We start from the raw sequence: 25,610 nt of genomic DNA on the forward strand, positions 1-25,610 counted from the left end.
GCTATCCCGTAATAGAAAAATGCCCATGCATAACAGATACACGGATTTCCGATCTAGCTATTGTGGTTCATTCGGGGTGTTTGTAACTACTATTCACTGATTCGTGTGTATTCTTATTAATTTTATGTATTTCAACTTTCAAGGGTAAACGTCTTTTAGCGATACAAAACGATAATCTTATATGACGCCCTCGAACATAATTTAAAACATATAAACATTTAAATAACAGAGTAAACTAAGAATAAAATACAAAATAAAATCACAAGGAACACTGAAACAGAAGTACAAATATAGTAGATAAAACATATCAAGGCCTGGTATATACACCATTAAAAAACATCAGCAATCATTTCTTTAAAACTCGCAAGAGCGTAATTGGCAAGTTTTATCTTAGCTTAAGCTCATTCCATTATTTTGCCGCTATAAGCATTTAAATATATTTCTATGGTATTCAGTATGCCCCTTGCAGTGGCGTAGCTATGGGGGGGGGGTCAGGAGGCACGTGCCCCATGCACCGGGTTTGTGGGCGCTGAAATGGGAGAATGAGAACTTAAAAAATAAGAACTTTTAAGAAAAACATGACAAAATTTATGTTTGTCGTCAGGCATGAATATTTTCCAGTTACGAATTACCGTAGAATATGAATGTTATTGTTTTTATTGGCAAATTTATAGATTGTGATTTCTTTTCAGTCCATTTCGACCGTTTTCTTTCCTTATTTATCCTGTTTTGTAATGAGAGCCTTACAACTTAGGATAATGGTAATGTTGTAAGTTGCGAACATCGTAATGCAGTTTCAATAGTAGAAAGAACCTACTATCGATGAAAGACTAACTTATTCGGGTTTAAATAATGTTATTTAGACAGTTTACTTATTTTTGCAGTGCATGGTACGGTACGGATATGCTTAAAGCCTATACAACCAATATCAATTTATTTCACAATATTATAATTGTAATTGGGACTGGCGCAATTTTCTACTCTCGCACCCGGGCGCCAAACCCTCTAGCTACGCCACTGCCCCTTTGTAATGTAGAAATTCTTAGACGATGAGGATCCAAGCAAATTGTTATGGAATTCCATTATCGGGGTAAATCATTCTTTTAAGTAAGATGAGGTAAGATCATTTATAATTTTTGTATACTATTATCATTCTTTTTTGTTTCATATATCTATCAAAAGTTTTCCATCCTAATTTATCAAATAGCAAAGTAGATCTGTCATGGTAAGGAGCATATTTAAAATTATCCTTGCATCACTCTTCTGTAACTTTCACATTACAATTCTTTCCGTGCTCCCATCATTGCACGCTCCCCATACGAGACAACAATAATCTGAAAATGGTTAAATATTTCCCTTATAGAATAAGTATGTGTAAAAGTAAGTTGGCCTGACGTTTCGATCCTAGCAGGATCTTCTTCAAAGGCTGAATGACAAGTAACAGAAACACACACAGAATACAGACAAGTTAGTATAGAATACAATTGAAGTACCAGTATCTAAAAATGATTTTATTCTCCTAAGAAGGAGGTAAGGGTCGAATTTAATAGATTAACCGAAACATGAGGTATGTGATTCTTTTGAGAATTCTCAAAATGAATTCCAAATCTCATATAAAGATATGAAAAGATGACCTGAACTGCGTCAGTGCATGAGGAGGGGGGGGGGGTACAATCCGGGGAAGGGGTAACTATCTACCTCCACTAGAGAAAATATCTTATAGATTTTTTTACGAAAATTCACCAATGATATATATGTAAACAAAAATTCAATAATTAACCTTGGACGGTAAAGATTGTAAGTTATGATAATTGATAAGATAATTGATAAGATAATTGATAATTGATAAGATAATTGATAAAACTATACATGCACATGTCCAGGAACACATAAAACGCTTCTCTCTCGCACCCACGCCCTCTTCATAACCCACTTACATAGAAGTAGCTGTCACAGGACACAGATACTTATCAGTCAAATCTTGATTTTTTTTTTCAGCGAGACTCTGCCAGTATTACTACTTTTAAAATCCGTTGATGTTTACTAATAATATCCACAAAATATTTGAAAAAGAACAATATATTTTTAGATGTTACTGATCAGTAACAGGATTAAGTTCAATGAATATATATATTCATGACTTTTCATATACTTTATTTTATCAAAGATAATCCCGAAGGTGAAATATCTTTGATTTTATACGGGTATTTCTGATCTTGCATTGTAATATATCTGTATCGTTATTGGTTGTCACATTCGGCGAGCGCCAGAGAACATTAATCAGGCTGAAAATGCTAAAATTAACCAATTGAAACAAGAAATGGTGAAGTAATCGGTTGCAGTATGGCCAGTAACGACAGGTAAAATATATAAGTGTACTTTCCTGTGCAGATTTGTCTGTACATAGTGAGAAACAGCTTTTAGTTTTGTCATGTTTAATATCCCAGCTCAACTTAGGTCTCACGTGGTTAGGCTAATCTCAAACACGTACATGTACAAAAGATACATATGGTAGGATGAGACTGCAGTATGCTTAACGCATTTAGGCTTAGGATGGTTTAGCGGCGTCTTTTCCCACAATGCCCACGAGGCCGGAAGGCCTAGTAGTAGTACTGGGAATGCTCTTACCTAGGTTCACTAACAAGGTTCCGAACGTATACCAAATGATACTAAGGGCTATGTTGGAAAGAAAAGACAAGATTGTATGGCCCTGTCATTTCAGCTTTAGTTTAACTGCATTTGCAGTCCACTAAATTAGAGCTCCGGGCAGGCCCCGACAAATACGGTGGCCAACTCGGCATTGTCAAGTAGAATATTTAGCTTTGGGGGATAGGAAATGCACTACAATTGACATTTTGGGGAGTTACTTGTGGATTAGTTGCAAAAAATTCCCAGTATCATAAAAGCAGTACCTTGGCGAACCAAGTTAAAGTTGTAACTGATTATTGTCAGTGACCAATCTCAATGGGAATTAACTGTGTAAAAGGGTTCGCTATCTGTGCTGCACGTACATTAAGTAAGGGAATTTTTCATGTGCAGAGGTTGTTCCCGAGTGAAGTGGAAAAAAGTCTTTACCATACACACATAAAATCTTAAAACCACAAGCCCCTGTAATGACAGCCTTCTGTGAAATAATTATGATTTTTTTAAGGTGGATAGGCCTTAATATTCATCAGTATCACACCTAAATAAGGACCACATAATTGTTATGGTACACCCTAAATAACATCTGTGAAAATGTTATTGGATATGCATACTTTGGAAATATTGAAAATCAATGTAAAGTAAAACAAGTGCCTAGAGAAAATGCTCTTATAAAATACTGCAATTCTAACTGATTTAATTAAGCCCATTATGATGTAGAAAGTTCTACACGTATATATCTTGACGACACAAGAACACCCCTCTGAAAGGCCTACAGTAGTACTTGCTCACAAGGTTTATGAAACCCTGTCATAAGTTACCATCAACAGTTGACCAATGCAACTTTATTCATAAGTTTTATTCAAAGTTGTCCTTTTCCCCAACCACTATAGGCTAGTTTTACATAGGCCTAGTTTTGAATGTGAGTGTGTACTTGGAGTTTCTCCAAACAAACAAAATGAATGTGTCTGCTAGACACCAGTAATTTGAAGATTTGCATCACAGATGCAGAATCCTGTGTTCCTAACTCTGCTGAGCCTTTCCTAGTGAAATTGTATTTATTGCATAATTACTTACTGGCATAAACAATGAGATAAATAATGTGCACATGCATACAACTACATGTATTTTAAATGATCAGCTCTCAATGGATAAGGGCATTACATGCAAAAATGGTATGACCACAATAACAAATTATGCAACATCTACACAATAACAAATGCAATAATATTTTCCATGTTGCTTTAAGGCCAGGTTACTCAACCTGGGGTCCGCGGACCCCTAGGGGGTCCGTGAAATTTATTTGGGGGTCCGTGAGGGCAAAGAGGTCCGCAGGGGGTCCGTGAAAAAATAAGCCGAAGAGGTTCGTGAAAAATGGAATGAGAGATATAGTCGAAGGAAGAAGTATGTATGCCTCTAGAAATCTAGGCTAGGCTAGCCGTCAATACGTCTGACCCTGATGATCAGACCGTATCGTCAGTAGTCGATAAATGTTGAATCATGCGTTCCCCCGATGAAAACAAGTAATATAGTTTCTCATTGGTATACATTCGGTGAGGTATGGTAACATGCCACCGAGTGTTGTGTACAACTTAACTGCACACTATACATCCTAATATGCAGAGCAATAACTATGATGTGTTGCTCACTGTTGACACAGCGAAGCGCGTAGTTAAAGAAAACCCATAATTCTCCTGACCTCATGCAGAATCAACCAGTTTGTATCTGACAACTCATCGCTTCCAAATTAAAATTTAATTGGGAAATATATAATTTGAAAGTAAGAATTTCCAAGTAGGCCTATGCCTAGCAATACTTGCAGGTCTAAGAAAAATTGCATTCCAGGCCCAGAAAAATGCATTTCTAAACATAAATTTACTTCAAAAAACACAAAATAAAACACCATTTCGCATCTAACCCTCAAATATTGCAAAAAAAAATAAAAAGGGGAGGGGGACACCCCCTCCCCTTATACCCCTCCCCCAGGCCGGCGGTCACTGTCCGGGGGTCCTCCAAACATTTCAGTTTATCTCAAGGGGTCCCTGGATAGAAAAAGGTTGAGAACCTAGGCTTTAAGGCATACATTGAGAAATCATTTTTGCAGTATTGTTGTTTTGGTCATAATGTTGTTATCTTATAAATATTCTTCTCTTGCTTGCGGCAGATGATTTCTTACCCAAACTGTTGATATCCAAGGACAGTAACTGGTGGCCCAGTTACACAAAGTTTAAGGTGACAGATTTGATGTGTTCAGAGATAAGAAGACTGGAAAGAAGGAACATTACTGAGCTCTTATAGAGCAACATTAATTATGGCAGACAATGGACTGAAAAAAGATGATGATAATAAAAAGGGGAGCATACTTAATATGAGCTCCAGGATCTTTGTGGCCAATGTCCCCCCGGAAAAGATTACAAACAAGCAGATGAGAGAAAGGTTTGAGAAATATGGTAGAGTCTTAGGTAAGTAGAAGGGTGTCATATTGAATTGTTAAAGCTATGAGTGGTGCCTTCATGTTTTCATAAAATAGGTAAAATGGGAATGCAGCAAATTGGTTTGTTTGTGTAATTTATTGCTGTATCTAAGGATTGCATATTATTTCATTAGTGAAATATTTACCTTATTCAGGCATATTGATGTCTCATTTGATTGTTTGATTTGGAGTTCGAGATTAAGTCCAAAAGATAAATTGTTACAAAATTGTCAAGAAATATTATCCACGGTTCTGTTGATATCATATGGAATAATGCAACACTCTCTCAATTCTTTCGTTAGGTGCAACCTACAAAGAATTAAGATTAAAAAAGCATGATATTTGGAGAAAGAAAAGAAATGTTTAGCCCACACGACTCTCCAGATCAGACTGGCATTCTCCTTAAAGCACTGTACACATTTGTGTTAGCTAAGGCCTAGTGAAAGCAATCATTTAAAGCCATTCTTGATTATCATATATAGTTAACTACAGGCTTACAGTAGATCCTGCACCCAGGTGATGCAAAACATTTGTTACACTTCTCATATAAACATATTTACTTGATGAGGATCCATCAACCCCTCATCCAGACGAAGGTTGCACCAATGAAGCAACCCCACATGGCCCCCACCCATCCCCTCCCATTTACCCTTGTGGTATACTGTACCCTCTCTCTACCTACCCCCTCTCCACCTGACCATTTCTCTCCTCCATGGTTACCTGCATTGGTATTCAATGATGTTTCATGATGTTCTTATGCTTTCTCATTTCCAGATGTATACATTGGAAAGTCCTTTGCTTTTGTACAGTTTGATAATGCAGAAGATGCGGACACTGCCATTAAAGGAGAATCTGGTTCATTTATTGAGGAAAACAGGATAGGTATGTAGTCCACTGCCATGATCTATCCCGTGTCTGATCAGTTTTCACAATTTATCATCTTACTTGATGCAAATTAAAGGTGTGTAATTATTACATGATTGAACTAAGCTGGAAGAAGAAACTAAAATCAGTAATATAATTATATGTACAGTTTGTAGTAGTTCCTCTAATCAGGTGTAGTGTGGACATTCTGTCATTTTGGGGCCATGTTGGATTTAATTTTGTGGGTTTCTAGTACACTTCCTATGTTAAGGTGATGCTAGGACTATCAAGATGGAGACCATGACTATATCAGTTAGGGTCAGTTTTGCAAAGTTTTATTTCAAGTCGTACTTGTTTGTGGTTAGTTCTTTCGCACCAATATTTAAGGTTTTTTTCTGGTACAGTACTGAAAGTTGAATTAATGCTAAGGCTGTATAGATGGAAACTGCAATAACATTAATTAGACGATCTGCCTTACCATGGAGTTATGTAAGCTTACCCAACTCAATGCAACCAAGTGCTTAAAGTGACAGTTTTTAACAATTTCATAATAACATCTTGTATAATTTGGCCTGCATCGAAGGCATCTCAGAGAATCATAATCTGTGGTGTTCATAATATGGCCAATAGTAAACACTCTCCAAATGGTCGCTGGTTTGGTCAATCACCACTATTTCGGCATTACCCACGGAAAGGATACTAGAAGCTTATATTTCAATTTTTGCCATGTTGTAGATTGCAGTGTAAGACTTGTCAGACCCATATCATAGTTAACATATTTGGATACTTCCTAACAACAAACTAAATAATTTCAAGCAAATACATAAACAATGCTGTTCTAATTGCAATGAAAACATTTGCTGTTTTTCTCTCCCACCCGTCAAAGTATACCACACCAGAAAGGTTAAAGAAACTGTCTGGTTAGATGATTGTAAATGGATTATTAATTTGAAATTTGACAGTGTTATTTATCAATTGCAGGGAAAGTAAAAATTACTACCACTCAAATAATGCAAATTTATTCAGTACTGTTTAAATGCAGCACCATAAATACAAGTTGAAGTTTGTGAGGCAATGTTAAGCTGCCCAGAGGTTGAGTCTCTTCTGCTTAACATATTAGGGCAATTCTCTAGATGGAAACCACAACAACACTAAGTAGAATCCGTTTTGCAAAATTTTGTTTCAAATTTGAGAAATGTTTAGTAAAAATATGTTAGGTCATATGTTTTAGGTTCTGAGAGATGAAAATATTCTGTCATTTTGTTATCATTGAAATTGGAAGAGAATAAGCAAAATTGGGAAAGAACTGTACATTACTAACTAGTCAATCTTGTTGGATAATTTTTCATGTTGAATTGAATGTTCACATTGCAATTCGTTGAAATGAAGATAGACCAGTCAGTAACTAAGGCCCAAGTGCTAATAAAATGTGACATCTGAAGAGGAATACATATAAACTGTACAGTGACAAGAACATGCACAATTCAGAGACACCAATACCAATGGAAACAAGTTCTTACATTCAGCATCTGATGACAAGATCTCAAATCACTCTGTTAATTAGGCTCGACGTCATCTATAAATTTCAGTGAATTGTGGGAAACATTCATGCGTAGAATATTTGCAAGAATGTACAAATACTTCTCTCTTGTTTCTCACTATAGAATGTTCTCTAGCAAGGAAACAGCCTCGAAGTGTCAGGCCACCTGAAGCAGGGAAAGGTGATAGCGGAGCATACAGAGGGTAAGCTTTTTGTTTTGGTGCAACAGCCAACTTAACACACGGCTCAGCTTGCAGGTGTGTTTGCATTGTTAGGTCTGTAGTCAGTCTTGACCACAAGATGTTCATTGTCAGTAATTTAGTACGGTAGCACAAATGCTTCGAACACTGTAGAAAGAAGATTGAAGTTAATAATCTGCAAGATTGATCTTAATCTCCAACAGTATTTGTATCTGTGAGGTTGGTTTTTTTAAACTTTTTTCATTTCTCTGGTATTTTGTAGTGGTCCATCGGGATATGGGTCATTGGGCAGAGGTCGTGAAAGGTCGCCGGTGAGAGGATTCGATGACAGGTTTGAGCAAAGGTGAGTAAGTATCTTGATGCCTGCCGTCACAAGTTTCTATCTATTTTGTACCCAAGATTCTCGTGTAACCTAACTTCACATAACATGGAATTCAGCTTTGACACACCTGTTATTTCAATGATTGTATGTTAGTTAGGCTAGTATTTTTCATAGCTCAGTAAACTTAATCACATGTATGCAATGGAAATGATGATTATGTTGGACCGCTTATTCCTGACTTGATAATAACATTTTGATAAGTAAGGCTGACAATCTGCCTAAGTACTGTATGGGATTTATGTAAGCGTACCCAACTCAATGCAACAAAGTGCTTAAAGTGACAATTTCATTATAACATCTTGTATAATTTGGCCTGCATCGAAGGCATCTCAGAGAATCATAATCTGTGGTGTTCATAATATGGCCGATAGTAAACACTCTCCAAATGGTCGCTGGTTTGGTCAATCACCACTATTTCGGCATTACCCACGGAAAGGATACTGGAAGCATATTTCAATTTCTGCCTTGTTGTAGATTGCAGTGTAAGACTTGTCAGACCCATATCATGGTTAACATATTTGGATACTTCCTAACAAACTAAATAATTTCAAGCAAATACATAAACAATGCTGTTCTAATTGCAATAAAAACACTTGCTGTTTTTCTCTCCCATCCGTCTAAGTATACCACACCAGAAAGGTTAAAGAAATTCTCTGGTTAGATGATTGTAAATGGATTATTAATTTGAAATTTGACAGTGTAATTTATCAATGGCAGGGGATGTGAAACTTACTACCACTCAAATAACGCAAATTTATTCAATACTGTTTAAATGCAGCACCAAAAATACAAGTTGAGGTTTGTGAGGCAATGTCCAGCTGCCCAGAGGTTGAGTCTCTTCTGCAATACATAATAGGGCAATTCTCCAAGTCTACCATTATTGTATCAATGTGATGTACAGAACTTGCCTATCATTGAGTGATGAAGTTATTTAGTTATTAAGTTAGTTTATTTTTATGAGTTATTAATTTAGTTATTTTGCATTGCCATTTACTTGTGTAATGCTTCCACACCTTCATATGTGCAGTAACTTAAGAAATTCTGACAGCATGCAGCTATGTGATATCAAGTATGCAGCTATGCAGCTATGTGATATCAAGTGTCATTAAATATTTGATTTATTGAAAATATCTTCAAAATTCTGATTTTCTCAGTGATGAGTTTAAATTGTTTTTCTGCAGAAGATACGATGACTTAGATCGGTACCCTCTTCGTGAGTTCAGAGATGATCCATACAGGAGAGATGATCCATTCTACAGGGAGTTAGCAGAGAGGGAAGCCTTCCTCAGGTTTGTAAATACCTTTCAATTCTTCTTTAAGAATGAAGAAACATGACAAAAAAATCTACAAATTTGTTTTGATCCCTCCCCCACCCCACCCCCCCCCCACACTTACAAGTCCTAATAAAAATGGTCATACTTGTTACAAGTGACACCCACCTCTGAAGTTTTCTCGAAACACATCAAGCTCCTTCTGTGTTACTTCTATTGAAAAAATAGGAACAAAGGTTGTGGGCCAATCTGAAAAAAAAAAAAGGTAAAGATCCATTGATGGTCCTTGGCATTATCATTATAAAAATATATTGGTTACTCTTACATCTGTGCTAGCTAATACCACTTTTACTTCAAATGTAATTTTGAAATCATGTTTGAATCTTGACTCGGTTGGTAAATGGTGTAAATGAAGTGGTGCAGTTGAACTGTTGTGAAAGTAGATATTGCTTATCTTAATGGGGTTAAGGTTTGTCTTAAAGATTATTCTTCTCAAAATGGCTAATTTATACTATAAAGTAGTCTTCGTCCTTCTTATCCCTTCCCCTTCCCCTCTTTCCCCCTCCCCACAGGCAAGTTTGTAATGAAGCACAACAGGCCAATAGCAACACTTAGTCACTCATAGGCTGTAGTGCATTAAGTGGCTTTCATTAACACAGTAAAGAATTATAAATGAAAGCAATGCTGCATTATTTCTGTAAGTTTATGTAATTAAGTGTCTGTTTTCTTGGTTGTAGTGACTGTTTCTGCACTTCTTGAGTGGAAATGTAAATAACTTCAAGTTAATTTGCCTTAATTAGGGTGTTATGTTTGCCAATCTAGCATGTCTTCTTTTTACCATTATTTTAGTGACAGAAACAAATCATTGCAGTAAGCAACGATTGATTACAAATTTTCTTCTACTGATGATGACAAACGTAAAGAAAAACTATTCTTCCTTTTGTTCCGTTCTAAAATATAGTAGGGGAAGTTAAAAACTACTGCCTTAAAGTCTTGATTTTGGGATGTACTGCCTAATACTAATTCCAGGCATACAACACGTTGCCAGCATATATACTCATAGACCTAGCCCAATTTGCTAATACAGTTCTGGACAATACAAGGGTGTGAATCAATTGATCAGCTGACTATACTTGAATGGCTTGAAGTAATTACTTGAGAGACTTTGTAGAGGACATAGATGGATGTGTCAACAGCAAGTGCACCTAAGTTGACTTAAGTAAGGAAGATCGTCAAGTCCTTGTATCAGCTATTTGTCCTGACTTCCTTCAGTACATTGCAACATGATAGGCTCAGAGCTTGTACCCATGGCTGCTGTAATGTATGGCACTACATCTACCTACAGGTTTGTATGGATCCTGACATGAACCTAAAGGAGTCATTGTTCCATGTCTCTCCTGGATTCAAAGACTTCTGGTCTTAAAAAGAAACTAAGTATTTGGAAACTTTGGTTTAGCATTGTTACATGTCAGGGGCTCTTAAGTGAAGTTCCTACAAATTTGTTTCCATTTTATTTCATTGTGAACTGATAGTGCACGTTTGCATGGATCTGTCTTGCTGTGTAGAGTTTATTGAAAATAAAACATTGTCACTGACAGTTGCAAGAAGGTGGTAGGGCCAAGGAGACGAGAGATTTAGATCGGTAACCAAGACATATTGTGCAGTATAACCTGCTTTACAGACGCATCTTTCTAAGTTTTTACACTCATCTTGCGTGCGAGTCAGGAAACCATTTTGAAGTAAGGAGTTGGATCTCTTGAGATATAACCCTTCTATCTTACTTTAGACTTTTGTGATATTTGGTCATGTTGACTCACCAAGCTTGGAAAATTTTCTGTGAATTTGAATCTGAAGATTTGACAGGCTTCTTGCGTTGAGGAGTACATATCATATTTTGTCTTCTGTACGATGCATCTGCTCTGTTCTTTATTCTTTTGCTTGATTGAAATGCTGCCCTCTAGTATTATAAGGGGAATCCAGGCATGCTTTCCTTGGTGTTGGTGATAACATTGATAGTAGTGTGAGGACCACCTTTCTTCCAAACCTTTTTGATCTGGTTTCATGCAATCTTCACCATGCATTTGTGAATGGTGGGCGACAGTGTTGCCTCAACATTAAACATGAAGTTTATGTGTTCCTATGGACTTCATCGATAGTGCGAAATAAAAGTTAGAAAAAGTTTGTTGCTGTGTTATTTTCACGAGGTTTGGTTATTTTGGTTTTGGACGTTTTCTCTCCCTTAAGTTTTTTGATTATCAACAGAGGATGCATTTGCGAGATCTTTGGATGTGGTGGCCTGGGCAAAGTTGGCACATTGTGGATTTCAACATGTGTGATCTGGATGCTTTTCATTCTTTCATCAGTAACCTGGAGAAGTCCGAAGACGATCCCCCCAGGCCACCACGTCCACGCACCCCAGAGTTCATAAGGGACATGGAGAGGAAGCATTTGGTTCATCGCCGTCAGTTAGAGGACAACGAAGCCTACCACTTTGAGAGAATGCGGGTATTGAAGGAGGAGCACACCCTCAAGATGGAGGTACTGGAATTGAAGAAAAAGTCATTGGAGTTAGAGATTTACAAGCAGAGCATGGATCCAGTCAATTACCAGCAAAAGAGTTTCTCTAGCATTGCAGACCCGAGACTGGCTTCATCATCTTATACCTACAATTCTCCCATGTCCAATGCGCCACCAGCCACCTCTCTGCTTCCAAGTAGCCAACCCTCCGGAAGGGGAATGATGCCGTTGCTACCCCCGTCTTCTGCATCTGGGGGTTCTCCAGGTGTAATGAAAAGTGGACTATATGGGAGAGATCAAAGGCAGTAGTAAAAACAATTCCGGAAATATCAGCGGTGACATATTCAACTGGCATGCAGTAATTGCAATGGAAATGACAATATGGATACAAATCGTGATTGAGATATCTAAACTAGTCATCTAAGAAATGATTCAAGTTAGAGAAGAATCCTTTGTTCGGAGTCTGAGCAGTGTCGGGTATATGATGCAGGTTTCATGTCGGACTTGTAGAATAGAAGTAATAACTTAAAATGTTTGGGATTTATGAAGCCACGTTCTTGGAAGTGAGTTAAGTGTTATCATTCATGATTGTTTTTACAAAGGATGTAAACATTTTAATTGAACTATATAAGGTAACTTTCCTCAGGTATGGATGTTCCAATTACACACACAAACAAACAGATAATTGACATTTTCTGGAAAAATTTCAGACTACTTCAGGAAACATGCTCACTGTTCCCAACAACGAGAAGGTTAGGTTATGGAAGTCACTATTTATGGCAGCAAGCCTGAATGCATTTTTACTCTTGATAAGGTGACAGCTGTTTTGTTTAAATCACCATGCATATTCATAAGCCTGTTGGCCTATCAGTGGACTTCTTCTAGTTCTAGTGCCAGTGTCATATGTTTGGTTGTTTCCTTTTACTATGTACATGGTACAAGAACAACATCTGTACTTCCAATAAGGAGTTTTCAAAGCTAACTTTTGTGAGCATCAATGGATATCAGGATAACTCAGATACATGTGACAGCAGTTTTGTGCAACAAATTATTTTTAGTTAACCCATAGTGAGCTTCTGAGACCATCTTGCCATCATGCTACTCTCCCAGTATGTACTTTGATTTTGTTTCCATCAGTCAGCCCTGATTGAAAAGCAGTCTGTCAGATTGCTTGACCTCCAGCTTTATTTCCATAGAATCCTGATGTAAGGTCACAGATGTTCAATAGGTTAATCAGTGTGATTGGTCAAAGCTTACTGGACTTTCTATCTAATTTATATGAAAGGGAAACATGTAAAATATATTTTGGCTAGAACAGCATTGGAACCAGTGACCTGGTTCTAGTCATGTTTTAGTCACTTTGTTCAAGTCATGCTTTAGTCACCTGGTTTTAGTCACTTTGTTCTAGCCACCTGGTTCAAGTTATGTTCCAGCCAATTTTCTCTGTTCTTTTCCTTTGTTTGTAAATTCCCTGTCAGTTTTCCACTGTTCATTCATTTGTGCGATGAGTACAAAACAGATTTGAGATTCAGAGTAGACTTAAATGTTGTAGGCAGTTACTGTCATTGGTTGTTCTCTGATCTAAGTTTACATATAATCCATATTTGCAAGGTTAGAATGGGAACCAGCCCGACAGTCCGCAGGCTTCCTGTCGCATGCTGTACACAAACGGAGGCCATGTTAGCAACTGCTAAGAGTGTGGTTTGAATCGAAGAATCCCAATGTATGGTAACTTAATTGTCAATTTTACATGAGTGTCCTTTAGATAGTTTCTAGGAGAATGAAGTTTGAAATATGTTAAAACATTTTCATCACAGGAGACGATAATTCTAACATCTGCCTGATGCACTTCATGGTACAGTTTACTGTTACCCTCTCTTGGGAGATTGCCTATAACACTTTTCAACTTACCTTTAAAATGTGAAGCATGTCCAAGGAACGAGCAATAGGGTCCGATTTCAATACGCAACAGAAGCCATTTTCTAGAGACCAACTCAAATGCTGTGTGTGTAGTATAGATCCGTCCTTTTCCTTGTCTCAAATTGACTTTGTTCTCTATAACTGTGCCGCCCTTCTGTTGAATCAGGTGCAGTTGTAACAGCCCTCTGTATTTCAGATAGTGAGTCAGATGTTCAGGATACACTCATTTCTACCAGATTGGGGCTGTTAAGACGCAGCCCCAGGGAGCAGCAAAAATACCCGCTGTGTAATTCCATGAATACTAATAAGAAAGGAAGGCTGGATATAAGATATTGTTTGTCCATGATTATAGGGTTTTAGCTAAATCAGTGAAAGACTCTCAACCCTTAAAATTCAACAAGGGTGTGATTCATTGTTTTGCTTTTAGCTAAAAGTATAAGTAAAGCATAAACAGGTTCATGAGAATTAATACAAAGTAACAATGAAATACCACGCATATACCAAACCATTGAAAAATATTCTATTGTAAGAAAGATAACTCACTTGGATAAATTTGTCCTTTATTTTCGTCGGCCACCTGTATCATGTTTTCATTGAAGATGCTAGAATTCTGTTCTAATACAAAGTTACCCTGATACAGCACTCTAGATTCAACAAATTCTATTTCCATTGTAGGCCAGTCCTGAGAGCTAGAGGTCAAGTTCCTTTGTGACGGTGATTGTAAGGGATTTGCGTAGGTTAGGAATGAGGTGCTCTTATATTGTACCTAAGCTTTAAGTTGTAGAAGGAATGCATTCCATTAAAATTCAAGAGCTTTTACAATACATTGTTTAGTACACACAATATATGCATGATGCACTCAGTCTATAAAACCACCTTGAATCTTTCATGTAGACTCTACCAACTGGATGATGAATAAATGTTACCTTTTCTTCTTTCTTTGTCATATGCTTTGTTTCAAATCGTTCTACTTGAAGCCTGTTTTTGGTTTGAGCTATTTCTCGATGAATCATCACTATGAGTCTTGTCACATGTGCTTGGCAAGAAATAAGCTGCCAGTTCTTTAGTTGTTGCTCCTGATTGACTCAAGTATTTGTTACTGATTATTTTCCTCCACCCGTGACCAGACTGTCTATAAATGTTGGTTTGCCCTTGAGGCTGTCATAGTCTCAGTTGTGTAGTAGCTATGATCATTTCAGTTACTGCAGCTTGTCTGTTAATGTTGGTTTGTCCTTGAGACTCATAATATCTGTTATGTAGTAACTATGATTATTTCAGTTTACTGTGCAGTTAGTTACCCTTAGATCTGTACAAATCATTACTTTGTCATTTGTGAAATACTTTGTCACAAAATAACAACCATGATGAATTATTTTTCGTTGTCTTTATTTTTTACTTTGATCTCAAGTGGTTACAAATCGTAATTTCATTGTCAACAAAGACTCAAATATATATCTTTCTCTAAAATGGAAGACTGAAGTTGTTAATTCTTTTATTCCTTTCTCGGAAACGGTCCCTCTGGCTCCTGTAATAACATGCAAAGATTATTACAGATGCATGTAATAGTGATATGCAATTGCACCATCTCCTCCCCACCCCTCCCCCCCCCATCTCTTCTTCCTCCCCAAGCAGCTAAGGAACAGCTACTAATACCTCAGTTTGGGAGTTACCAGGAATATGGTGTCCCTGATTTGTAATTTACACAGTATAAATATCACAGAGCACTGAGAGCAATAAGTGCTTGAAGTTAAATCACTTTTCTCTATATTCATATATATTTGTTTGTCTGGTACAAGGACCTTTTAAAAAATTTGGTAACACACAAAAAGTTATAAATTTGCTCAACATGAAAATGTATGTGTACAGCCTTGGCTATTGACAGTGTGCAAGTCCAATTGGCAAAAGTAAAATATTTAACTTGACCTGGTGTATTTTGATATCATACTCTTGACAAGTAAGCAACCATCTATATGTATTACTTTTAACTTTTGAATATCTTGTAAGATGGATGATCTGCCTCTAGTGTAAGAGAGCAAGAGACAGAACAGTTCGATGTCCACCATACATTATCGACATATGTAGGAATGTTGATATTAATGTGATATCAAATATTGGGAATCGCTTAAATCCAGTGTACAAGTACTTTCCTGGCAGTTGGCATCATCAGTATTGTGCCTTTAACTCTTGGAAATGGCAGTCCAACTAGAACTTGAGACTGATTTATTTGCAACAGTGACCGTTTGTCAGCAGGGTTAGCTGACTATGCCTGCGTTCAACAGAAACGGCAGCGCAGTTTGTAGTGAAAAAAGTTGATTTTGAGACAAGGAAATGACTGATGCAACCCCCAACTCAGACATGAATCTAAACTGCATTTTTCAGATTCGTAGTTTAAGCTAAAAAGCAGCGCCATCTTGTAAGTTATTCAAAAATGAATATTTTATATTAGATGACATTTTGTTTACCTAGGATAACTCTCTCAACACTTGGACAATCTACTGGTCTTCCTAGCTTCAACCTGCTTTTATGCAAATGTAATGAAGTTTTAACATTGGACATGTGTCATTGAAGTTTATACAAATATGCATTGCCAAGAGGCCAGTTAGATTCAGGGAATAACTTGTTCAAATTTGAGCATTATTGAAGTTACATTCTGAAAGTTCTGTACTGTAGTTCTGTGTTCAAAACACCGTGTTTCTCCACAGTGTGTTTGCATTTGTGTCGCTTGCTTATTTTGCACAGTGTTTTGCTATTCGATGTCAGATACCCCCCCCCCCCCAAAAAAATATTTCTGACAGCTGAAAGAATGTCTTTTTTAATTTTACAGAAGAGAGAGGGAGCTACTGGAAAGAGACCTGCGTGACAGGGACCTGCGTGATCCCCTCTCAGTGAGGGATCCCCTCTCAATCAGAGATCCACTCCCACTCCGAGATCCTCTGGCCATCAGAGATCCACTGTCCATTCGGGATGCCAGAGAGCTCAGAGACTCTAGGGACATAAGAGACGGGAGGGATATGCGGGGGGATCCAAGGGACATTAGAGACCCGCGGGATATCAGAGACGCAAGGGACGCGAGGGAATTCCGGGATGTTAGGGAACGAGAATTAAGAGAGAGGGAATTAAGGGAGAGAGAACTCTATGAACGTCGGCCTGCACCGCCTGCTGTTCCTGATATCCGAGAACCTCCTGAGAAAGGACCTACGGATGTGGAAATAGTAATTGCTAGTCGATCTCAGAAGTAAGTCAATATGATTAGCACAGGACATTCTGGGTTTATATACCTATGTCGTGCAGCTACTCCCTTTTGACCCTATCTCCACAAACTCGACATAAAATACTAGCTCCCTTCCCAGTACAAAAATGTTTAAACCTCTATGGTCTTGTACTGGTATAAGAAATCCTATTAGCTAGGTGAGTGGGTAGGTGCATAAGTTTTACACTGGGTGTCTGGAGAACTTTGTCAGCAAGAGTTTGGCATTGTTTGTGTTCTGTTTATAATAAATAGAATAGAAATGATTGTTGTTATCTTGCAATAGGCTCTTGATTTCTGGATAAATTGAAATAGAATAGAAGATGTAATTGCAGTGTTTGAAGTGAATTAGTTGGGGGAAGAGTAGGGGGGGGGGGGTTGTTTGGTCAACCACACCTAATTCACTGAAAGGAATATTAATTAATCCTTCATAATGTGAATTTCATGTGTTTTAACCTGTCTGCGGTTTGCTCTCTGTAAGAAAATCCCTACAAGTGAATAGACCTTTATAATAGATTTATGTCTCAAGAGGTGAGATTTTGATCCCTTCCTTGTTCTCTGCATCATTTACACAGGACGTACGCTGAGATGGTGGAGCGTAGAATCCGAGGTCTTAGAATGACTGTAGACTTCATGTATCTCAGTGCAGAGGTGACACTAACCTCAGCTCTGGACAGTGCATCTCGTCGTGGCATTCTCTATGCTGTTGTTGTGACTCACCAACATGAAGTTCATCAGTCAATCACACTCAACATCTTGTACGGCACCCCTCAAGGTACATCATTTGCTAACTCATGTTCTTACTGTTGTACTAACTTTTACTTAATCTTTTACATCTTCCAGTCACTCTCATCTCACTAATCCGTTTTCGTATTGCAATATGCTTGGCGGCGAGACTCGAGGGTAGAGTGCCCTGAGGATTTGAAGTTACCATGCGTATACAGATTGTCTCGGAATGCGTAATAGATTTAGCAAGATTCTCGTCAACGGCTACTTGGAAGCAGGGAATGTGATGGTAGATGGAACTGTTACATTAACCTGAAAAGTTTCATGTTAAGAAAAATGTAACCATAGATGAGAAGAGACCGGAGATTTAATATTGAATTGTAGGTGCATGTACATATGGATTGCGTTATTTCATTTCTAATGCCGTAGTTAATAAACATACTTTTCCTTCAAACTATTTATTTGATTGCTAAGTTTGTGATTGCTTCATCCATTAGTGTGTCTATCGTTCACTTTAAAATAAACATGAACAGCCAGAATGATTGTGGGAAATGCTTTGGCAGTTACGCAATTTGAGTTCTTCGAACCTGACAAGTGTATCGTACAATGAGCAGCAGGCACACCATTCAAAGCTGCTTAGCAATCATCACAAATTGCTGAAATAATTGTGCATAACCTTTCGCATATGCTCAACTTGAGTTCATAATTAATATAAATCTGGATTAATCAGATGGTATTGCACACTCAAGAACAGTGGGCAGGCTGGAATGTCATTATAACAAGGAACAGCCATTCTTCGTATCAAATCGCATCACTATCGGTACTACCGGTCTCTCTTTAATTAACCAGTAACATGAACGGTCGCACCAAATAAACTCTCTCGCAAATAGAGTTTTTCCATCAACGTGTTTGTTTTGGGTATACATTCACCTTTCATTCATTATTTATCACGTATCGTAACCGTGACTGTGATAATCATTGTCAAACAACATTGTTGAACCCTCGTCAAAGTTCTCTTCACATAGAACCCAACAAGAACAAACAGTTGTTGATTCGTTCTTAGCTATATTCTCTTGTGATGCTGGTGAGCTGTATACTTGCTGGTCGTGTCTTTCAGTTACAGCGTAAAACGCAACGCATCCAATGCTTACGAACTCGACCTTGTACGTATTTGTAGAGCCGATATTGAAATTTCATGTATGACTACCGAGGACAATATGAAATGAGTAAAATATGTCTGTGGTTTCGAGATTGTCATCGCAAAGCCACTCTCTCATCTCAAATTTGAACGATGCAAAGTTGGTTATAAATGGGTTTTCATTCCATTTTTTTCCTCTTCAAGTTTGCATCGAATTTGTTCTGATTGTTGTCAATCAAAACCTAGTACGTTACTGCTTGCATTATGGTACCACAGTTTCAAATGACACAAGCAACAGAAAGTCTGCTTATATGTGCAGATATGATAAAGTTGGAAACACAGTGTAGTTTCCTTTAAAGTTTATCACGGAAAGCAGAAAGAAGTCTTGTGACTTTTACTGCTTCTACTTTTAACATGGGACGACCACAAACAAGATTTTGCAACCTTTCTTTATATGCGAATGAAGGTATACAGGTGTGCTAGCTTGGAAATGTTGAAAGCCTGGTGAGCCTGTTTGATAGTCTAACTCAGTTGTCCATATATTGAGATTGCAAAGGATTTGTTGAGCTCTGCGTTTAATGAACTCATGTGAACAACATATTTCTTTCGGTGCAAAAGTTGCATTACGCACGGATCGAAACACAGTGTTTTATTCAAAATTTCTCTCGTATTTTCCTTTCCTTTCGTTAACAAAGAAAAAACATGTCAAAGCGTCTTTCGTACTCTACGTCTCTCACCTTACATTTGCGTCAACGTAGATTGCATAATTGGAAAGCGTCTTTCGTAAAATTTGAAGTAACTTTGGAATCCACAGAACGTCCCTTCACACAAAAAAGCAAATCGTCCCTGCAAACTGCCTTCGGGCTTAATGTAAAGTATTGTGCCAATCCCGTTCAGCAGACTGTTGATGTGTTACTTGTTTGGAGTAAGTCATAAATGTCAAAATGAGGTTGTTTACTCAATGTGCGATATTTAACTTGGCTTGATTTGAGCCTGATCTTATAACGAGATGTTTGTTATTGTTTGTTTAATTTCTTCTTCGATGTCTATTAGTACCAACCATTGAATATAGAGTCTTTGTATGTCTTGTACCTGTTTGGATTAAGCTGTCTCAAGAGGGCGGTATAAGATCGTCTTACATTGCTGTAATAAGAAATTTTCCACATTGTGTAAAGGATGTGCAATGTGCGAGTACATTCCATCTAACCACATTGTGAAAATAATGTTAAATGAGATGGAATGCATTTTTTGGGGGGATGTTAATTTAGTAATTGGATGTATGACAAAAGTTTTTGTTTGATTAATTGTCTAATAAAAGTTTTTCAAGAATGAAATATTCTTGAAATCTGAAGTTGGGTGAAAATTAGTGACAGGCAAAAACAAAAGAGTGAACAGCCTTGTAAGTTATCTCCTTGTAGAACTTGCTGTATAGAGATGTGAAGAACTTGAACACTTTTGATTAAGTATTATTACGATAGTTACTTGTCAGATGTGGTCAGCAGTTACATGTGGTAAGTAAGGTTTTTCTATTTCCGTCATCTTTACTTAATAGGAAAGGCCCTGTTTATATCCTCCCAAGTTGAACTTCGGTACAGTTTCACTTACACGCAAACTTCTGTTTTTTTCTCCTTCATTCTTGTTCAGAGCACCGCAACATGCCGCTCGACGATGCGCTGGCTTTCATTGGTCGAAACTTTGATCGTTATATCCAAGATATGCGAGAGAGAAGAGAGCGAGGTCCTTCAACTGGACCCAAGTCTAGGAGATCTATTTCCCCATCACAAATTCCCCCTCCTGCTTCAAGCATGGATTTGACACTGCCACAGTTGTTAAATCTCCTTGCAGAAGGCAGGCAGTTAACTGTACCAGAAATCGATCGTGTTGTTGATTTCTTACAACGTATGCGTGAAACCCTAGGGAGGGAAGCAGGTGTCCCTCCAACAGCTGGTAAGTTTAAGTTCAGCTGTCAGAAATACAGTAATGTTTGGTTTCTTATTTTAAGAGCTATGTATAACCCTGATGAGGGGCATCTTTATTCCATGATATTTAAGCTTTCTCCTTCCACTCTCTGCTCTACCCGAAGCTGTAGTGGTCCTCGTATACTCAGTCATGTGAACTGAAGTTGAGTATCAATTACATTGAATCCGCCAGGAAACTTGATTGAAGTCAGTTAAAAACGCTTTGTAACAAAATGGTTAATTACCCACCAAAATACACGATGCACTTGGTCCTCAGGGTGGGTGAAGGGTGGCTGTATATTCATATCGGGGTGGTTATAGTCCTTCTTTTCATCGGAAACAATTTGAACCATGTTTGAAATGACTGTAGATAGATGGTAGGTAGACCACCCACAAGGTGGTAAACACAGATAGGGAGGCATGTACTTTAATTTCATGAAAACCCCAGCCTTAATCTGACAAGAAATATGTAACTACAAGGGAGTTAATAATTAATACATTTTCTTCTGTTTCAGCTCTGCCTCAAAACGCAGAAATCAAGCCAGCCCAAGTTTCGGATTCAGCATTGCAGGCAAAGATTCTTAGCATTTTTAGTGCTGGTGCTGGGACCTCTGCAGTGGTGACACCCCCCTCCATGACACTGGCAGCCGCTAGTGCAGCGTCAGGCTTGCTTGGAAAAGCTCCTAACCCTGTACCTGTGGGAATGAGTCCAGTTATGCCCCAAGGCCAATCCTTGGCTGCCATCCAACAGGCAGTGGCCATAGCACAGCAGCCTGCCATGGCTAGATCAGTAGCAGCTAGTATGGCAGCTATGACACAGCTGAATGCTGCTAACAGAGTCAACCATCAAGTGATGCAGCAGCAACAGCAGCAGCAACAACAGCAGCAACAACAGCAGCAGCATCAGCAGCAACAACAGCAGCATCAGCAGCAACAACAGCAGCAACAGCAGCAGCAGCTACAACAACAGCAACATCAACAGCAGCAACAAAGAATACAGCCACCTCCCGCCAGTCAAGCTAAACCACCAGTGTCTGCAGCTGCTGCCCTCAACTTGAATAATCCCAACATCCAAAAGGCTCTTGATGACCTCATTCAGAATGGGCCGAATCTTTTGAAGAACCTGACTGGGCTACCGAAGTTGCAAGGTGTCAACTTGGCTGCTCTGTCTCATGCCACGGCTATGACAGCGTCCCTTCGTACATCCCAGGGAGGCACCGGAGCTCGACCCCCCATATCAGCAGCTCAGCCGCCATTGCCTACGAGCAGTCCACATGGTGTGTCAGCAGGTCAGCCTCCATTGCCCCCAGCTAATTCTCAGAATATGGGACACCCTAAACCAACACTACCTGCAACAACTGCAAAACCAAGGCAGCCTGGGCCAACAACATACCAACAACAGGGCCTACGGCCCATGGCAGCAGCTAGTGTCCAACAACAAATGCTCCAGAGACAACAGCAACTGCAGCAGACACAACTACAACAGAGACAGTTGCAGCAGCAGCAAGTTTCACAAGCACCGGCACAACAGCAACACCACCAGCAGATGGTTCAGACTCAACAGCAGCGACAGCAGCAGCAGGCTCGACAGCTGCAACAGCAACAGTTGCCCCAGGCTCAGCAGCAGCAGCAACAGTTGTCACCAGCTCAACAGCATAGGCAGTTGCAACAGCAACCAAGTCAACAACAGCAGACACCCCCCACACAGCAACGACAGTTGCACATGCAACAGCAGCAGCAACAAACCCAGCAGCAGCAACGTCCGACTCAGCAGTCACCACCGGCACGACAGACCCCTCAGCGGCACTATCAGCAGCCACAACAGCAGCCACCATCTCAGCAGCCAGCACCATCTCAGCAGCAGCAACCACAACAACCACAGCAACGTGCAAGAACACCAGGATGGCAAGCACAACAAATGAGTTCTGGTTACTACTAAATGGTTACTACTAAATGTTAAATTAATCTGAACTTAACCTAATTGCATTGTAAATAGAATGTTTCAATGCAGCCTCCGTCTCAGCAACAGCAATGTGCAAGAACACCAGGATGGCAAGGACAACAAAGGAGTTCTGGTTACTTCTAAATATTAAATTAATTTAAATTTCACTGTATTGTAAAAAGAATGTTTCCATGTAAGCTTTGATCAGTAATAAACCATTAAAAAAGTGGTTTTACTATAAGAGAGCATTTTAAGTTGATAGTAAGGGTCATGTAGCAGGAAATAAACATGGTTGACATAATGTACAAATTTTCTGTAAAAACGGTGAATTTGGAACTCACTTGTTGACTGTAGTTAGACCATCGTTCACTGCTTGATACAAAATGTGATGTTTAGCTATTATAGTTAAGCTAAGAACTTATTAATTGTTTAAATAATTAAGTGTTTTAATTGCTATAATGCTTAACCAATTTGTTGTAGATGTGTTTTGTAACCATTCCTATTAATTTTGAGAATGATTTTCATGAATAAAAGATGTAAGATGTAATCCAGATTGCTTTTAAGTAATAAAGAAAAACCACTTTCAGCCAATGAGGATGTGAAATTTTGTTTTCTTTGTAATTCATATTATTGAGGTTTTAGTAGCAATGACTTTCAAATAAAGCATAATCGAAGGATTAGTGTTGTTTGTTAATTCTTTCCCATCATCCATTTCTGGTTAACTTTTACAGATATTGATGATATCACTAACAAAGATGAGAACAGGAGATAATAAAAATTGGTCTGGGACCCGGGTTCAGGGGGTTCTGACTTCCTCCTTGTGGTTTTGTAATTAAAATTTCATGAGGTTTAATTCAAAGTATATGTGAACACTTGCAATGGTGAACACTTATGTTCATATGTGAACACTAGGTGGATGTGCAGATGTTGTAATTGCTGTATATAATAACAATCAGCAGTGACTTATTTTTTTAAATAATCAGTTATTTTTTTAAGCATCCACAAATGTGGGAACCATCCCCAAGGGTTTATGCATAACAACTTACACATCAGATGGCTTTCAACATTTTAATTAAAATTTGGAATATTTTGAATTTAGAAAGTCATTTCAGATGGAAAACCCTAGATTGCTCTTGGATGAAAAACCCACCTTACTATGACCCAGCCGGGGATCGAACTCAGAACCTCTTGATTGCTAAGCCTCATTGCTTTAAATGCCACCCGCTTTATCTACTCGGCCACAGCACTGGTATGCTCTATGTAGCTTTCCCAGGAATGGATCCAAGGAGGAATTTAAAAGGAAGCTAACAATAGACAATTTGTCTTACCCTAGTGGGGAGGGGATTGTTAGTCAACCCCCCCCTGCTCCCCATACTCTATCTGTGACCCTTTTCATGGAGAGGATAGTGCGTGACCATTAAGACGGGGGGGGGGGGGAGCATGTCTCACAATTTCAGTTAACAAGGGGATAGTGTGTCTCCCTTTATGGTTCACCCCATACAGGGATAGGATAGTTTGCTGATATCAAATCATTTTACTGTTGTTAGTTCTTATAACTTTTATGTAATATTTACCTTGTTCACTTAGTTATAATTTTTAAGTATTCCATCTGGATAGAAGTTAAGTGTTGAATTCTGGTCACAAGCTCTCTTGTAGCTAGTAAAGGGATGAGAGATTTATGAGTGGGCCAGTAAAGAAACTGTCTTCTAGAGAATGTATCACTCCTTTTAACTTTATACAGGGCCCAACCCCCCCCCCCACCCCCAAACAGTACCAGTTATCTTGACATTATTTCTTGTACATTGGTATTTATCTTGAGTTGAATCTTCTGGTACTAGCCTATATAAGAAACGATATCGTCATATACAGAGACGTCCAGAGCCAGGTGGGACCCTGTGGAAAAATATGCCACCTTCTCGAAGTCTTTTCTTTATGTATATTGTGAAGTGAGAACAAACTATTGTCATCCCATATTTTCCTGCCTCCCCCCCTCCTAATTGACCCTGGGCTGCAGTCCCTTTTCTTGTCAGGCCTGGTCATATACACTGAGAAGACCATTCTGGTGCTCTTACTGTCCCAAGAGATGCAGATATTCATGTCCAGAGCTGTAACTGGTTTATTCTGTTTGTTGTTTATGGCCATTTATCCTTCATACCAATCATAGTTCAGATGAAGAAGACAGCATGGTAAACCCAAGGATGTCAAGTAACAATATAAATAAGTAAGGGCTGAGCAATCGATTTGCTCTAAATCCCTGCTATTCATTCTGTTTTAACTTGATGACCCAATACCTTCATCATCTTGTCGACCCTCCAAGGTTGTTGCCGGGGGGGGGGGAACAGGTCTAAGGAGAGGAGGTATATCCTTATAGGAAGTTTGTTTTATATTATTACCACAGATATCAGCAGTTCATTTATTCTGGATGTATTTTAGCAACCCCTCAAATAACGAAATGTCTACAATCAGCCCTGATAAACTTTTCCTGATTTTGTGTTTTTCTTATTGTCTTGAAAGAAGGCACTGTATCAATAGATTTCAAACATGCAGAAATATCTTGTGTCAATTTCTTTTCTTTCTGGTGGAGATTTTATTACTATTTCTGTTTCGTTTCTTTGTGTTTTGCTATTTATTTTTGTGATTACCGCACTGCATGACTATGCCCAAGCAAGTCAATATCATTTTTCTTTCAATATTAGATAAAAATATTTCTTTAAATACACAACAGAGCTACTAGCAATTTGTGACTTTTGTGCCACCCTTCATTTAGCATAGGATGAAAACCATGATTA

At 38.4% G+C, this 25,610-nt stretch overlaps 1 protein-coding gene across 1 annotated transcript; it reads left to right on the top strand.

Moving 5' to 3' along the window:
• Positions 1-2,201: 2,201 nt before the first annotated feature.
• On the top strand, positions 2,202-25,371 carry LOC139965785 (uncharacterized). Its single transcript, XM_071968478.1, has 10 exons — positions 2,202-2,360; positions 4,808-5,105; positions 5,891-5,998; positions 7,645-7,723; positions 7,983-8,063; positions 9,284-9,391; positions 16,635-17,045; positions 17,633-17,832; positions 20,566-20,868; positions 21,395-25,371. The coding sequence occupies exons 2-10, from the start codon at positions 4,955-4,957 to the stop codon at positions 22,816-22,818; spliced, it is 2,865 nt and encodes a 954-aa protein (XP_071824579.1). The 5' UTR covers positions 2,202-2,360; positions 4,808-4,954; the 3' UTR covers positions 22,819-25,371.
• The last annotated feature ends 239 nt before the right edge of the window (positions 25,372-25,610 follow it).

Source organism: Apostichopus japonicus, chromosome 3 (genome assembly GCF_037975245.1).
Source record: "Apostichopus japonicus isolate 1M-3 chromosome 3, ASM3797524v1, whole genome shotgun sequence".
NCBI classification, from domain to species: Eukaryota; Metazoa; Echinodermata; class Holothuroidea; order Aspidochirotida; family Stichopodidae; genus Apostichopus; species Apostichopus japonicus.